At 39.9% G+C, this 16,030-nt stretch overlaps 1 protein-coding gene across 3 annotated transcripts in view; it reads right to left on the reverse strand.

The window, feature by feature from the left end:
- Positions 1-203: 203 nt before the first annotated feature.
- Positions 204-16,030, reverse strand: part of RGS7BP (regulator of G protein signaling 7 binding protein) — a 76,771-nt gene continuing 60,944 nt past the window's right edge. For all 3 annotated transcript variants that reach the window (XM_060235920.1, XM_060235919.1, XM_060235921.1), the window contains 4 exons: positions 13,287-13,417; positions 6,568-6,715; positions 3,071-3,141; positions 204-1,220 (listed from right to left, as the gene is read on the reverse strand). In XM_060235920.1, the coding sequence (XP_060091903.1) occupies positions 1,129-1,220; positions 3,071-3,141; positions 6,568-6,715; positions 13,287-13,417 (442 nt within the window). In that variant the 3' untranslated portion in view covers positions 204-1,128. The remainder of the gene's footprint in view (positions 1,221-3,070; positions 3,142-6,567; positions 6,716-13,286; positions 13,418-16,030) is intronic.

Below are 16,030 nucleotides of genomic sequence, written 5' to 3' on the forward strand. Positions count from 1 at the left end.
TTCAGAGTATAGGGCCGGATATAAATCCAATATCTTTTTCTTCTCTTCTTTAAAATGAAGGTTCACAGAGGTAAAGAGAAATCAACCAAGTCTCAGTTTCAGGGCTGACAACAGATACATTCTCATGAGCAGAGCAGTCACAAAAATAGGGATAAGGAATTATAGATGATACTTTGTCATATAATTAATGCCAAGACAACATGTTTTAGTTTAACTAAAAAATATTTATTAACAATGTAAAATGTTTAATATTTTACAATCAGAGCTACTCCTGGCATGCCCTATAAGCAGTAACACTAATTTGATGTGCAGACACCATGCTTCAACCTTTAATGGCAACAAAATGGGATAATCTGCTTTACATCTGTGGATTGTATAGTTTCCTACACCGTCTTTTAAACAGTTAGTCCTTTCTTCCCAAAGTTAAATAGATAACATTTGTTTTTTTTAAAGTAAATTAGCTATTCTATGCATCGTACAATATGTAGTTATAACTCTCATATTTACAGGATCAACATATTAATGTTATGTTGCTTGTGTATTAGAAATTAAGATATTGTACTATGAAGATCTTGGATAAGTTGAGATATAGAGTGGAAGACTAAATATGAATGAGAGCACAAAAAGCAATAGGAGAGTTTGTGCATGTTCTCAAGATATTGGCTCTGTTTATTTTAGCGCTTTAGAACTTAAACACAGTTTTGCTGTTCTAAATACTTTCCTATGGATTAAGATTGCTTAATAGAGTATGTTCAAATATTTTAACATCATACTAGCAAGAGCTACAGTCATACTACTGTACTGTACACAATCGGCTGTTGTGGTTTTGTACACTAAATAAAAATTTCTGCATGTTTTATTTAATAATGGTAATATTTGCCTCTAATCACAGAATGATTTTAAACAGACATGCCATTAAAAAAACATTAAAAAATATTCTAATAATGTTAAATTGGTTTCCCGGTTTAGTCCTGGTCAGCACTGATCTGCAAAACTCTTGAAAAGGAGAGGAAGAGACAGAATTAGGGCAGTGTAGAAAACATACATTTAAATTAGAGAATTAGGTTTATCCAGCTGAAGGTCAATTGTATTGGCTATGGTTATCTGCGCACTTCTGCATTGGGTTTTCTAGCTTGAGACAAGACAGCAGAGTCCAAAGAATCTTCGCTTCCGTCTTCGCACTATCGGATAAGAAGTCAAGTTTAGGAGGCTGCTATCATCTACAATTAAAAAAAAAAGATTAGAATTAAACTGAGCAGCAAACATTTAATTTGTTGATGAAAGGCAAGATGGATTCCAGGTGCCACTCAGGAAGAATGGAAGCAGAGAGATCTAGTTCTCCTGTAATGTGCAAACCCCACGGAAATAACAGTTATGCAAGAGCTTCTATCCTTGTCAAAAGACATGAGAACTTCTCAGTGAATCATACATATTCCATGTTAATTAGGGGGAGGCTGCTGGAACGAGTCCTATCCAGGTCATGAACAAGTTTGGACAGTAAGCAGTAAGCCCTGCACAAAGTAGTTCTCCTTCATGAAGAAAAACTTTTCAAAGAAATCCAATTTCCGCATAATTATAAAAACATGAGATTTTATCTGAAACTGCACCTAACTTAAATTAACTGCTCTTAAGGCAGGGATGTCAAACATGTGGCCCAGGGGACAGATCAGGCCCTTGGAGGGCTCCTGTCAGGCCCCCGAGCAACTGGCTGTCATCTGCTTCCTTCTCCCTCTCTCTTGCTTCCTTCTGCCATCACAGCTTGCTTTGCAAGGCTTGCTTCTACTGCACAGGAGTTACAGAGCAAAACCTCTATTTTCTCCATTGGCTGAGGTTTCTCCCTTGGAGAAGGGAAGGAGGGAAAGGCACAGCTTGTTTTTCCAGGCTCTCTCAATCATACAGCAGAGCTACTGAGCCAAGCCCCTCTTCCTTCTATTGTCTGAGGCTCCTCTCCCTCCTGGTTCCCTGGGGAAGAAAGGAAAGAGCCAGAGCTTCCTTTGCTTAGTTGCCTGGGTCCCATGGGAGAAATACAATGAAAGCACCTTTAAAATCAATGAGTGGTAACATTTTAAGCATGTTTTAAGTTTTAAAAAAAATATATTTAATTGTATTTGTGTCCTTTAAAAAGTTTATATCTCTGCTATATAATCTTAAATAGATACACACATGACCCAGACCAACAAGGGTCTCAATTATGTCAGATCCAGCCCTCATAACAAATGAGTTCAACACCCCTGTAAAGTGCCCAAATAAATGGCGGATTAACAGGTATCCTTGTAAGCAGAAATACTGCAGATGACAGTGACAGTTCTCACGCTAATTTTCAATGGGATTTTTTTAAGCCTTTGAAAGATCTTTTTCACTTTCTTAATGCATTAGAAAATCAGCATCATCATCTGCAAGGCAGTTTGCTACACCTCATTTCATAATTCAGGAATGCCTATCTCTTAATTCCTTATGTTGTTTCACAGTGTCATAAACACACACTGCATAAGTAACATAAATCAGTGATCAGAGTGTGCTTGCAGGTTTCACAGCTGGTGAGACAGTAGAGGGCAGTGATGGGAGGCAAGAACAAGGAAAAAAATCTAAGCAGCTGCATCCTACATGGCTCATTCAAGTGGGGTAAGGTTAAGGTGCCACAGAAACTGGATTTGTGGAAGGGATCTGTAGGGAAAGGAAAAGGGGCCACACTGCAACCTTATGAAGGCCAGTGCCACTCTTGGCAAGACGCTCCTGGGGGATAGTAGCAGCATCCTTTCAGATCAAGCATCTTATATATGAGCTTCTGAATATGGAGGAGCCCAAAGATGCTGATGGGGGCATATAATAAGCTCTTAGCTCCTCTGAAAGCAGGCTATGTACAGCTGCAGGTGTTCTGAGAGGAAGTTCCTGGTAGGAGAGGCAGTATGAAGAATGGGCAGAGTTGTTTTTTAATATTCTCAGTGGAACATTATAGATTCTAAGCCTTTCTGTGTCATCAAGTTTAATATATAAAGAATTCATTTACTTAAATAAACTGATTCTGACAACATAAGTACACAAATGTTAAATGCAGGGAAGGGAAGCTTACCTTGGTTTTTCAATGGCAAAGGCATAGTTTCCCTGAGTTTGCTTAAAAGGTTTTTCATTTCTCTCATATCTCTGCAGAAATGAAGGACAGGACAGATTAAATAGAATATTACCTGAGCTGAGATAAAAAAAAAATCTATTCTCTCCTTTGTAAAAATTCTAATAATTGTATTCTACATGTTCCAGACAGGACTTTTTGTAGTTAAAAAAATCAAAACATTGAATTGAAGGCTTCTTAAAACATCTAATGGCCAAAAGGCATATTTAAAAAATAAATAAATACAACTGTGTTTTTTCTAATTTTATTCAAGTATTTTCCTCCTGTGCAAATCATAAAGATTTAAGCAGAAAAAAACCTAGACAGGTGCCAGGATTAATAATGTCTATTAATAAATTAACATCCAACAATTATGTTTAAATTGCTCAGCTTTTTCAGCCCAGTTTGAGCTAGGCAGGTGACCAGATCTTGGAGTATGGGTGGACCATAAGTTAAATAGAGCAGCCAGTGTGATGTAGCCAGGGTTGGCTCTGCTACTAGGTCAGCCTTCTGTGTCAATCTTCTGTGGGCACCAAATTGGGTGCCTCCCACGTGACTCAAGTGTTGTTATCAGTGGGGGGGGGGGGTGCCAGAAGTTAGCCTTGTCTAGGGTGTCAAGACAGTCTAGAGCTGGATGCAACAGCAAAAAAGGCTAATGCCATCTTGGGGTGTATTTCAACAGAGGCAAAACATCCAAATCACAAGATGTCACAGTCCCATTGTACACTGCATTGGTCAGGTTGCACCTGGAGTATTGCATGGAATTCTGGAAGCCTCACTTCAAAAAGGACGAGGACAGAATGTAGCAAGTGCAGAGGAGAGTGACAAGGACGACCAGGGCCAAGAGAAGAAGCCCTATGAAGAAAGGCTAAGGAACGTGGAAACATTCAGTCTGGAGAAGAGGAGGGGAAATGACTGTTCTCTTTAAGAATTTGAAGGGCTGTCAGAGAAGGGTAGGGAGCTGTTCCTGTTGACAGCAGGCGATAGGACAAACAATAATGGGTTTAAATTAAGGATGGGAAGGTACCAGCTGGATATTAGTAAAACCTTTTTTACAATAAGAGTTGTTTAACAGTGGAATTGGCTACCAAGGGAGGTGGTGAACTCTGCATCACTGGCAGTCTTTAAGCAGTGGCTGAACAAACACTTGTCTGGGATGCTTTAGGCTGATCCTGCACTGAGCAGGGTGCCGGACTAGATGTCCTGCAAGGTCCCTTCCAACTTTGTGATTCTATGATTCTACTACAAAATATGAACCATAATTAATTGGAACCAGTTTTTCACAAATTCTTTTTGCTCTGAAAGCATGGTTAAACTAGGGACATTAACTATGTGTTTCACACATGGGCAACCAATAAATGGAACCACAGTCAAGTAACAGATGACACTCTATTCCGCATTCAATTTTCTGTGCAAATCTAAGATCTTTTTAAAGAATAAAGTGTAGATCAGCAAGCATTCACATTCTCCACCAGGGAGAAATCCATTTAACTAGGTCTTGGTTCGGGAAGGAAGACACTACACATTTCTTCTAGGAACTTCATGTTCTTCTTTCAAGCAGTCTTCTGGGGGAAGGTGGGGGGTTCACCCCACAATTTTAGAATTACTGCAGCACATTAAACGTTAATATCAGAATTATTTTGGGGGGGGGGAGGGGGGGTTTGAAGGAAAGTGCAGATGTCAGAATTGCAGATATACTTGTTAGCTTTTCTCTAGAGTACAGGCTCCTTGGCAAACCTGGGTTTATTGCTACAGGATGTGTGAAAGCGCCCAAAGATTAAAGGGGGGAAAGCTGACAAGCTGCTTAAGGGGGGTGGGGGTGGAGCTGAATCTGATGTCTCAATGTTTTCACTTTCTAAATCTTATTTTTTCTGGAAATAGGGCATGAACTGGAAAGCCATAGCAACTTACAATATGATAGTAATTTCACTAGTATTCAGACATTCAATATCTTGACAGTGGCAATTAACTCCTATTCAGGATAATTATTTTATCAATGGAAGCCACTGTTGATTTTGGATTCCCTAGCTCTATGCTGCAATTTTAAACATTAATGTATTTGTCATATAATTAATAATTTAACAATTTAATACATTATTGATTGTATCACAGTAAATGTTTTAATTTCCACTGGTTCTTCAGCTTGCATGCACCTGCGCCTCTTAATTTCAGGAGCACATGCAGTCTTGGGTGACAACACTACAGATGATACTCAGCTCTGTTTTGTGCTTCCACCTGATTCCACGGAGACTATAAAAACCCTGGTGCCTGGAAGCAGTTTTGGAGTGGATGTGGGCTAATAACCTGAATCTTAATCCCAACAAGGGAGAAGTGCTACTGGTGGGTGGAAGGTCTGACCCAGGATTTAAGGTTTCACCTGTTCTGGATGGGGTTGCACTCCCCTTGAAGGAACAGGTTCTTTAGTCTGGGGGTGCTGTTGGAACAAGACCTACTGCTAGATAAGCAGGTGGCACCTGTGGCCAGGAGTGCCTTCAACTGGTTAGCCAGCTACAGACTTAGATTTGCACAGAAAATATCTGGCAACTATGGTGCACACCCCGATTATGCTTAGGCAGATTACTACAATGTGCTGTATGTGGGGCTGCCCTTGAGAAGTATTTGTAAACTTCAATTGGTACAAGATACTGACAGGAGTGGGTTGTAGGGGACCATATCATGTCAGTCTTGGCCAATCTAGAATTTCTACGAATTTGTTTCTGGGCACAATTTAAGGTGCTGGTCTTGACCTTTAAATCCCTATACAGATTGAGACCAACATACCTAAAGGACTGCCTACTCCCTTATAAACCTACCCAACAACTATGGTCATCTTTGGAAGCCTTGGTTCAGGTTACTATGCTATCTGAAGTTAGGTGGGTGGCAACCCAGAAGAGGTCCTTCTCAGTCATGGCACCTAAGCTCCAGAACTCTGTTTCCTTCAGTTGGCATCTTCCTCCAGCAGGTAAAGCCTCTTTTGTTTCATTTAGCAATACCTCAGTGATCCCTCTTTCCTGATCAGTGCTTTAATTGCTGTTTTTATGTCTTTGTGTGCATTTTTAACTTTGTTTTTAATTTGTTCTAATGAAGCGCTGGTGGATTTTAATAGTTTTGAAGTGTGATTTTATCACATTTTAAATTGCTTGTTTCCTTGGTGGCACTTGGGAGGCCAGAAAGGTGGGATATAAATTTTGTAATTAAAAATAAACAATAGTGACATCCCACTTGGGAAGTGGATGGGGAGGTAGTGTGAGACTGAATCCCCTGTTCCATTGTTCCTGTGAAGAGTGGTGGTGCTACTGGACATCTGATGAGGTTACCACACACATGCAGTAGAAGTAAGTGGTTCTTCACCCAGAACAGGCTTCACAGTTTGGAGCCCCCTTCTACACATGCCTCATCATCACTGAATCAAAGCAATTGTTTCATGAGGTCAAATTATTAGAACAGAACAAGGCACATACCTTTCTGTGTTTTCAATATCTGTGGAAACCTGCCATAGATGTTGCTGAATGTCTGTGGGTGAAGATGATGTGTCTTCTAAAATAGGAGCTTCTGAACTCTCCTCTACTTTACTGTCTCCAGTCTTTGGAGCTGCACAAGTTTCCATCCCTTTGAAATATTCAACAACAAGATTCAATCCAGGCCCAACCATTTATACACAGATATGTTGTCTCTAGTCATCTATCCATCTGGAAAGGCTTACTGAATATCAGAGCTTTAAAAATGCAGAGCTCTTTGAAATATTTGCTAAGAACAGCTGAACTCAGAATAAAATTTGCACATTTACATTTATTTGCTTATTTTCAGCTACTAATACAGAAGAGGTACATGGGCAGTGAGTGAGTAACTTCATCTTGGTCAGTTTATGATAATAATATAGCATTCATTTGTGTCAGGAGCCATGTTGTAATGTTACTAGCTTGACTACCAAGGAAGGCCAGTTGGGCCAAAACATGTCTGGTCAGGATCAGTATTTGTCACTTTTGGATGTCACTGTATATTATCAATGATAACTGAAGCTATTGTGATGCCAATATCAATTTTCAATCTACTATGAAGTTAAACATGCATTTATTTTACATTTGTTAATCTGATTTTTAATTTGACTTTTATTGGGCCTATATATTCATATTTTCTTAACTTTCAGGTCATTAATTCAGTGAGTGAATTATACAGCCCCTAATTCTTAGAAATCTTGTCATTAAACGCAGTTCTCTGACTTCACACTTACATTTACTAACAGGAACACCCTAGGCTCACTGCTTTCTTCAGGCAATGTAGAAAAGTAACAGGCCCAGCAATCTTCCCTTAATCTTACATTAAAAGTTAACTTCAGAGTTCAAATGCCAATTGAAGATGAATACATCTCCTTACCACATCTTAAGTGACCCCTACCCCTTTCTTGTCTTTATTACTTATAGCACCAGCATGGCTCAAAATACAGGGGTAAACCCAGACCGCATTATTTAAACTATTTCCTTTCGCACTTCTTTGGCTCAAGTTTAAACTGGAAAAACTACTGGTTTTTATGAACTTCTCATTATCAAAAATATGAACTATCAGAAGTCGTATATACTGGCATAAGAAGAATAATTGTCAATACTGCACAAAAATGCAAAACAACAATTATGCTATGAATTTTAATTCTGGACTGTATATGGCACACAGGTGCACTGCAGCATTGCCCTTACTTTGGAGTGTTCTCAGTGCAACGTATCTAGGTCATTTTGAATTTCCATCAACAGTGCACTACAGATTGTGCAGTATTGACAATCAAGGAAATGTTGCATGCGCATTATTTCCCCTATGGACCAGGTTCTTTCTTTTCTTTTCTTATTTAAAGCAACTTGTTTGACAATATATCTTGAAGCTTCTATCATAATGATTTTTATGGTTGTGCTTATGCACAACTCTCCGCTCTAGAAAGAATTCACAACACTCAAAGCAGCTCATCCCAACTGCCAGAGTCAAGTTCTTGGGGAGCATAAAATGGTGAGCTTCAAACAAGAAAAACTTCCAACAGGAAGTTCATGAGATTCTCCTGCTTAGCACCTCTTCTAATTGAAGTATGACAGCAAAAGTATTTAAATGGAGGAGACAGCTAAATGCATAGTTGCAAAACAATGAATCCTTTCAGACAGCCCAATGCCAGTTGCAGGCTTACAACAAGCACAAGGCAAGGGATTCTGGTGTTCAGCTGTCTGCAAGCAATTTCCACTTGAAAAACACTTGAGTGCCTCCAGGCGATCGTTCCACATTTCCAGTGCAGCTCCCCAGTCCCTGACAAATGGTTATGTAGTGGCTCTTAAGCGGCATCTGTGTACAGATAACCAAGGTCTCATGATCACCTGTGCTCATTACAGGATAGAGCTAACACCAAGCTATCTGACAGGGAAAGTCTACTTGATGATTTTATGTGCTGGAAGTTAGGGTTTTTGAATTCAGAGACGGTTTAATGTGTTTGTTTCATGGCCAAACATTTTTTGGACAGACTAGGTATCTAAGAGGGCTTATCCAGATGATCAGAAGGAAACTTAACTGAAAGCGCTTGAAATTTCATGTTCTAGTCACTAGGCACAGTGAATCTGTCTGAGGAGTAGAAGAAGAGTTGGTTTTTATACCCCGCTTTTCTCTACCTGAAAGAATCTCATAGTGGCTTACAATTGCCTTCCCTTCCTCTTCCCACAACAGGCACCTTATGAGGTAGGTGGGGCTGAAAGAGTTCTGAGAGAATTGTGATTGGCCCAAGGTCACCCAACAGGCTTTAGTGATAAGACAATCTGGTGCTCTCAGGTTTCCCTTATGCACCCTTTGGAAGTTCTGAGGAATCCATTTTTATTCAAATTTTACCACCCTGGAATTGGATTATTGTGTTTTTATTCTGTTGTAAACCACCCTAAGCTCTGCTTGCAGGGAAGGATGGTCTAAAAAAATAATGTGGAGGAGTGGGGAATCAAATCTGGTTTTCCAGATTACAGTCTACCATTTGTAACCACTACACCACATTGGCTAGGATGGGAGATAATCTGTGAAGAGACACAGACAAGTTGAAGCAGGGAATTTATTACATTAAATTTCTATTCCGCCCTCTCCGCAAGTGGACTCAGGGTGGCTAACAACATTCATTTTCACAAGTTAAAAACCAATAAAACCATTAAAAATAATTACAATTTTAAATTTTTAAAAAACGATTTCATGGTGCTGTATCACTACAATGTACAATATAGGCGAGTTCTTCTTTTCAAACGGTGATCACCAAGTACTCTATATGATGTCAGGTGGCAGCTCTCTCCCAGTTAGATATCAAAGGCCTGTTGAAACAATTCGGTCTTACAGGCCCTGCAGAAAGTAGAGAGATCCCACAGGGCCCTTATGGCCTCCGGGAGAGCATTCCACAATTCTGGTGCTGCCACCGAGAAGGCCCTAGCTCACGTCAAACACAACCTAGCCTCCTTTGGTCCAGGGATGGACAATAGATTTTTTGTCCCTGAACACAGTGCTCTCTGGGGAATATGTGGAGAAAGGAGGTCCTGCAGCTGCGCCGCAGCGTTCTGCACTAGCTGTAGTTTCTGAGTCAGTGTCAAGGGTAGCCCCACGTAGAGAGCATTACAGTGATCTATTCTTGAGGTGACCATGGCATGAATCACCATTGATAAGTCATTGTGCTCCAGGAAAGGGGCCAGCTGCCGCACCCATCGAAGATGAAAAAATATGTTTGTGACCCTTATGGCTAAGGGTTTCTTGTTTCACCAATGGAGTGGAAAAGTGCACAACTCACAAATAATTTTTAAAAATGGAACAGAAGAGGTATATATAGGCCAGGTATATATAATTTTCCTCCTATGCACTGCTAAATAAAGGACATGGCCCTCAAAGCTATTGCTAGGACTATGTAATGTACTGAGAACCGAGACGGTTTGAAAGCAACATAGTTTATTCAGCAGCACATTACAGTACCCGGAACAGCCCCCTCCTCCGACCAGGCCTATCCTGGTCGGTCAAACTTCCTGCCACAGATCTTGATGGGCGGGGCAAATGGCAAGCTCCATCCGGGGACCCAGGGGGGTCGCCTTTAGTAGCGATCGCCATGCGGCCGGGTAACTTATGTTCAATACATAACAGACTAGGTCTCTCCCTCAGTCACATACAGGTGATTTTAATGAGGGTTTTTTTTTGGTGGTTGTTGTTGATAAAATGAAGGTGATTTTTAGTGCAAAAATGGTACAAGAAAATGTGTTTAGCACCTCTTCTGCCCTTCAAAAGTTTTCTGCTTTAGCTTGCAGCCTCCACGACAGCATTTAATCAACCAAAAAAAGCCAGGAATAAGCTATGTGCAAGTAAGTATTGAACCTAGTCGCGCCCTCTGTGAAAAACTCTGCCAAATTTAAAGGTTGTATAGCAGGAAGAATGATGACAGAAGATACTGATGAAAACAGTCAGATTTTATAACACTCCACCTTTTATTCTGCAAAATAGATTTCATACCATTTTGGTTTCAGACTGCAGAGGAGTCTGAAAACATAATGAAAAACATATGAATATATTAGAAACAAAAGAGGAAAATTAAAGTAAACCCACTATTTATCCTTACACCCATCCTATCAAAGTTTTCAAGAACTGCGTTATGTTTTGGCTCATATGAAGGTAACAGAGCAAGAACATTACATAATATCAGAGAAGTGGGGAAAATTCTGCTAGTAACAAGTAACATCTGGGTTGAATTTGTTTTTCCTTTACTTGCAGGCAGTATTCCCTCCAAGCTAGCTCACAGTTTTTTAATCACCAGCTCCCACATTTTTGTCTTAACTAAGGAATGAAGGCCCCAGAGAAAACTCTGAAGAGGTAGCAAAAAAAGAACTTTTAAACAAATAAAATATTGCTCTCAGCTCAGTACAAGTTTTTCCATCCTTCTTGTAGAAGGACGTAAATGAGCATGAGATAACCATAGCTCCATTTCGTCTTTGAGTTGATTCTTGTGTGTGTGTGTGTGTGTAAAGTGCTGTCAAGTAACAACTGACTTATGATGATCCCATAGGTTTTTCAAGGCAAGATACTAGCAGAGATGATTTGCCATTGCCTTCCTTTGCATAGCAATCCTGGACTTCCTTGGTGGTCTCCCATCCAAGTACTAACTGGGGCCAACCCTGTTCAGCTTCTGAGATCTGACGAGACTGGACCAGCCTAAATCATCCAGTTGATTGTTACACGTTGAAATATGTTTTCTGGTAGAACTGCTACTACATATAAGAAAACAAAGGTTTTCAGAAGTGAAGCAATAAGAAAATGATAGGGTCATGGCATGAGTATTAAACAGAGGGGTTTGAAATAAATGCTTATTAATAATGTTTATATAATGACTTCCTGTATTTTAAAAGTGCCTCATATACATTATCTCAATAATCCTGACAATAATATTGCATGGAATAACAGTATTATCACCATAAGAGAGAACAGTGGCTTGCCTAAGCCATCTCTAAGAGGTTCATGGCTGACATAAAACTTGAAACAGATGCTCCTTTCTAACTTGTGCTGCATTCCAGCCATTCTCATAATACTGTTCTAAAATACTTAAACTGTAGCCTATGACATGGGGAATTTTAATGCATGAAGATTATGAAAACTGAAAAGCATTTTGCACACTAAAAGAACTCTTCTGCTCATAGATAAATCCATTATAAATAGCAACTAGGTTCTACTGATGCAAAACATGTTTTCACATTTCGTAGTACTGTTTACCAGCACAGATTAAACAGGGAACTGATGAAAGGGGATGCTTTGGAAGTGCTGCTCATCCCCACTGTTTCCCCAGCAAAAAGCATGCACAGAGTCAAGCTCCCAAGGCTTTGCTTTTGCTCAATTAGCGTGTGGGAGGAAGGCATCGTGCTTGCAAGAGCACATCTGTACTAAAACAGCTCAACCTCCTTCTGTAAAGGAGCTATTTTTGGTTGAGATATTTCCACTCTGTACAACAAGCCTCAGTTTCTTCCTGTAGGTCACCTCCCTGCAGGAAAAAAACCAGTCTGAACTTGGATATCTAACTAAATTGTACAAAAGATATAAAAAGTAACAGAAAGCCCAAGGCTTTGATTCTGCAGGACTGCTATATTTCCATGAGGCAGGTGAAGGCAGCGAAGTGCTGAACTGAGCAGTCTGCTTCTGCTCAACACCTGCACACACACATTTTTTTCCCAGTGGAGGCCTGAAAGTGCCGTATTTATTCACGAGTGCAAACATTTACTTAGTCCTTTTGTGCTATCAGGAACAACTCTGTGAATAAGATAGGGCACACTGAATTGTAAGGCTTGCTCAGTGGACTTCTCCATGGAAAACTAGGCAGTGCTGTGCTGGTAGAAGATGCAGTAGATAAAGAATACAGGGTTGAAGAAGGATGAATTTAAAGTATCATCCATGGAAAATGTGGGGTGAAATAGGGCATGTCTTTGGTGAAATGGAATGTTTCCTTCCAGTTGTTCAAAAGATATGTTGCTGTTTGTAAACTTTGCATCCACTTAGCTGCCTCTCTACTGTGACTGATGCTCACTAATTTGTTCTTCTCCATGCTGTACTGCAGTGGTTTGCAGCACAGCATCAGAAGATATGGACAGTCACCATATTGCCTCTACTCTGCAGGGAATCTTCAAATTCCTAATCCTGCACAACAGGCTACAGCCCAACACTGGAAGATTCCCACACTGCCTAGGAAAATCGGCAATATCCATGATAAAAGTTTGTTAAATAAATTAATATAAAATCTTCTGGCCCCATGCTGCAACTGAATCATCCTCCTTATCTTACTCTAACAATACTGTGCTGGAACATCCCCAGAAACAGAATAAGTGGAAGAATCAGGTCTGTAGTTGGACCTCCCAATCAGCAGAAATAACTGGCAGGATTCAACCCCCCCCCCTCCCATTTCATTGGAAGTAACTTACCCATATTTCTTGGCACACGCTGAGTTGCTCTCTCTACTGAAATCAGTGAGAAAGCATAAGAATGCAAAGAGCTCTAGGTGTGCACAGGGGTGCACCTAGTCTGGCCAGAAGCATAAGAATACTAGAACCGTTTCAGCTGCCTGGCTGGAAACTAATAAAGTTGTGCAGTTAAAGTCCTATTGTGCAAAAGGACAACACAAGTGAAAATAACAAGATCAAGAGAATTACAGTTTGTGGTGTGTGAATACCTTTTCGATGAAGCTGAAGCGATCCTAGTAGGCATATGGATTTTAGCATCTCTGTTGTATACATTTCTAAGCAGCATTGCAACTGGATATATAGTCTACAGATTTCAGGATGAATCTCACCATCTTCTGGGCTGCAGCAATAAAAACAAAACAAAAATCTGAAAATGTTATCATAGGTGACTATGGTTCTAGTTCCAGTGGAGTAAAACGGTGTTAGTCTGTTGCAGTGAACACAAAAAGAGATCTCGAGGTTCATTTAAAGACTTATCAGTAGCATAAGTTTTCACAGGCAAGAGCAATCCATAATTCTCTTTGTGTGTACAACTGACATATCTTACACACAGTTAAATAAATTGGGTTGGATCCAAAAATGTCCTTGTGCTATTAGAAGGCACTTTGCTCACACGAGGGCAAAGGCAGCAGCGGGAAGTAGGTTTTTCCAGGAGCAGCGTTCCATGCAGATTTCTGCAAATACAACAATTTATTTTGGAACGCTGGTGTATAACATGTGCAATTCTACAGACCTTTCTGAAAGTAACAATTTTAACAGTGAAGAGTTACAAATTCTGTTATTCTATTTCCCTCGATATGTGTGATAAGACAAGCCAAGGAACAAGCAGCTCATCTTCCCACTGCAAACATGTCCAAAGGTGGTTTGAAAAGGGGAACACACGGGTATATATATATAAAACCTTAAGAGAAAACCCTGAACTTTTTTGGGGGGTGAAAAACACATTTTAAAAACTTTTGTTTCTATGATGATTTTTCCTTTAGTTTTTACAATGGAAATTCTGGGGATATGTACCGACATAAAAAATTTCAAGGATACACTGCATTCTCAAGCAGTTAATTCTGTGTACAATTAATATTACATAATGTGTATATGATGACAACTTGCTGATAGAGCCACTGTATACTATGGCTGTATAATGACAGTCTGTTACCAAGTCTGAGTAATAAATATTTTTGTTTGCTACGACATTCTTAGTTTCAGTTTTCAGCTTTTATTTTTACCTACTTCTCAAATGTCAATGGGAGTGCTTAGGATACAGCAATTTTCAGTTCTCTTTGACTCTTCCTGGCAGTAGGTTTTTTTTTTTAAGTAGACCCTTAAATTTAATAAACATGCCAACAGCACATCTTTACAGGAACAGTTATGAATGATTTATTCTTAAAGTAGTACAGTAATTTTTTACAATTAATTTTATACAATTACAAGCTAGGCTTCAGAAGTATGTAGATCGGGAACTACCAGAAGTTCAAGCTGGGTTTCGAAGAGACAGATGAACTAGAGATCAAATTGTCAACATTCGCTAGATTATGGAGAAAGCATGGGAGTATCAGAAAAAACATCTATTTCTGCTTCATTGACTACGCTAAAGCCTTTGATTGTGTGGACCACAACAAACTGTGGCAAGTCCTTAAAGAGATGGGCATACCAGCCCACCTCACATGTCTCCTGAGAAACCTATATAAGGGTCAAGAAGCAACTGTCAGAATGGGATATGGAGCAACTGATTGGTTTGGAATAGGAAAGGGGGTTAGACAAGGATGTATATTGTCACCCTGCTTATTTAATTTATATGTAGAGTACATCATGCGGAATGCTGGCCTGGATTAAGCACAAGCCAGAATTAAGATAGCTGGGAAAAACAACAATCTCAGGTATGCAGATGACAGCACTCTAATGGCAGAAAGTGAGGACCTAAAGAACCTCTTGTTGAGGATGAAAGAGGAGAGCACAAAAGTAGTCTTGAAAGTAGGCATCCGGCCCCATCACACCTTGGCAAATAGAAGGGGAAGACATGGAAGAAGTGACAGACTTCACATTTCTGGGATCCAAGATCACTGCAGATGGTGACTGTAGCCATGAAATTAAAAGACATTTGTTCCTTGGGCAGACAGCTATGGCGAACCTAGGCAGTATAATTAAAAAGTAGAGACATCACCCTGGCAACAAATGTCCATATAGTCAAAGTGATGGTATTCCCAGTAGCAATGTATGGATGTGAGAGTTGGACCACAAGGAAGGCCGAGTGCAGAAGAATAGATCTTTTGAGCTGAGGTGCTAGAGAAGAATCTTGAGAGTCCCTTGGACTGCAAGAAGATCAAATCAGTCAGTACTAAGGGAAATAAACCCAGACTGTTCCTTGGAAGGTCAGATGCTGAAGCTGAAGCTCAAATACTTTGGCCACCAAATGAGAAAGGAGCACTCGCTGGAGAAGACCCTGATGCTGGGAAAGACAGAAGGCAAAAGAAGAAGGGGACGGCAAAAGATGAGATGGCTGGGCAGCGTTACTGATGTAACTAACAGGAATTTCAGCAGACTTCAGAGGATGGTAGAAGACAGGAGGGCCTGCCGTGACTTTGTCCATGGGGTCGCAAAGAGTAAGACTTGACTGTGCGACTGAACAACAACAGTTTTCTTTGTTAATTGTATTTCAATCTAAATTCCACAAAACTTCTACTTTTTAGAAATAGGACCATTTGTTCTGCCTAATCCATTGGCTGTTAAAATTCCAGAAAAGTTATGTATCTAGTGGCAAAACAAACACTTTAATTACCCCTTGGAGAGATTCAGAAAACAAAATGCCTCTGGAAAAGTCTCATTTCATTGTAGAATGTTAACTTTTCTCTCTCTTCTCCCCTTCTTTCATTTGGTGTATTGAACTTCTAAAATTCTGGAAGAAATTCTGGTTCAGTGAGGGAAAGGGTCATATTTCTGAGCCTTCATTATAGAAGAA

Source organism: Heteronotia binoei, chromosome 4, assembly GCF_032191835.1.
Source record: "Heteronotia binoei isolate CCM8104 ecotype False Entrance Well chromosome 4, APGP_CSIRO_Hbin_v1, whole genome shotgun sequence".
NCBI classification, from domain to species: domain Eukaryota; kingdom Metazoa; phylum Chordata; class Lepidosauria; order Squamata; family Gekkonidae; genus Heteronotia; species Heteronotia binoei.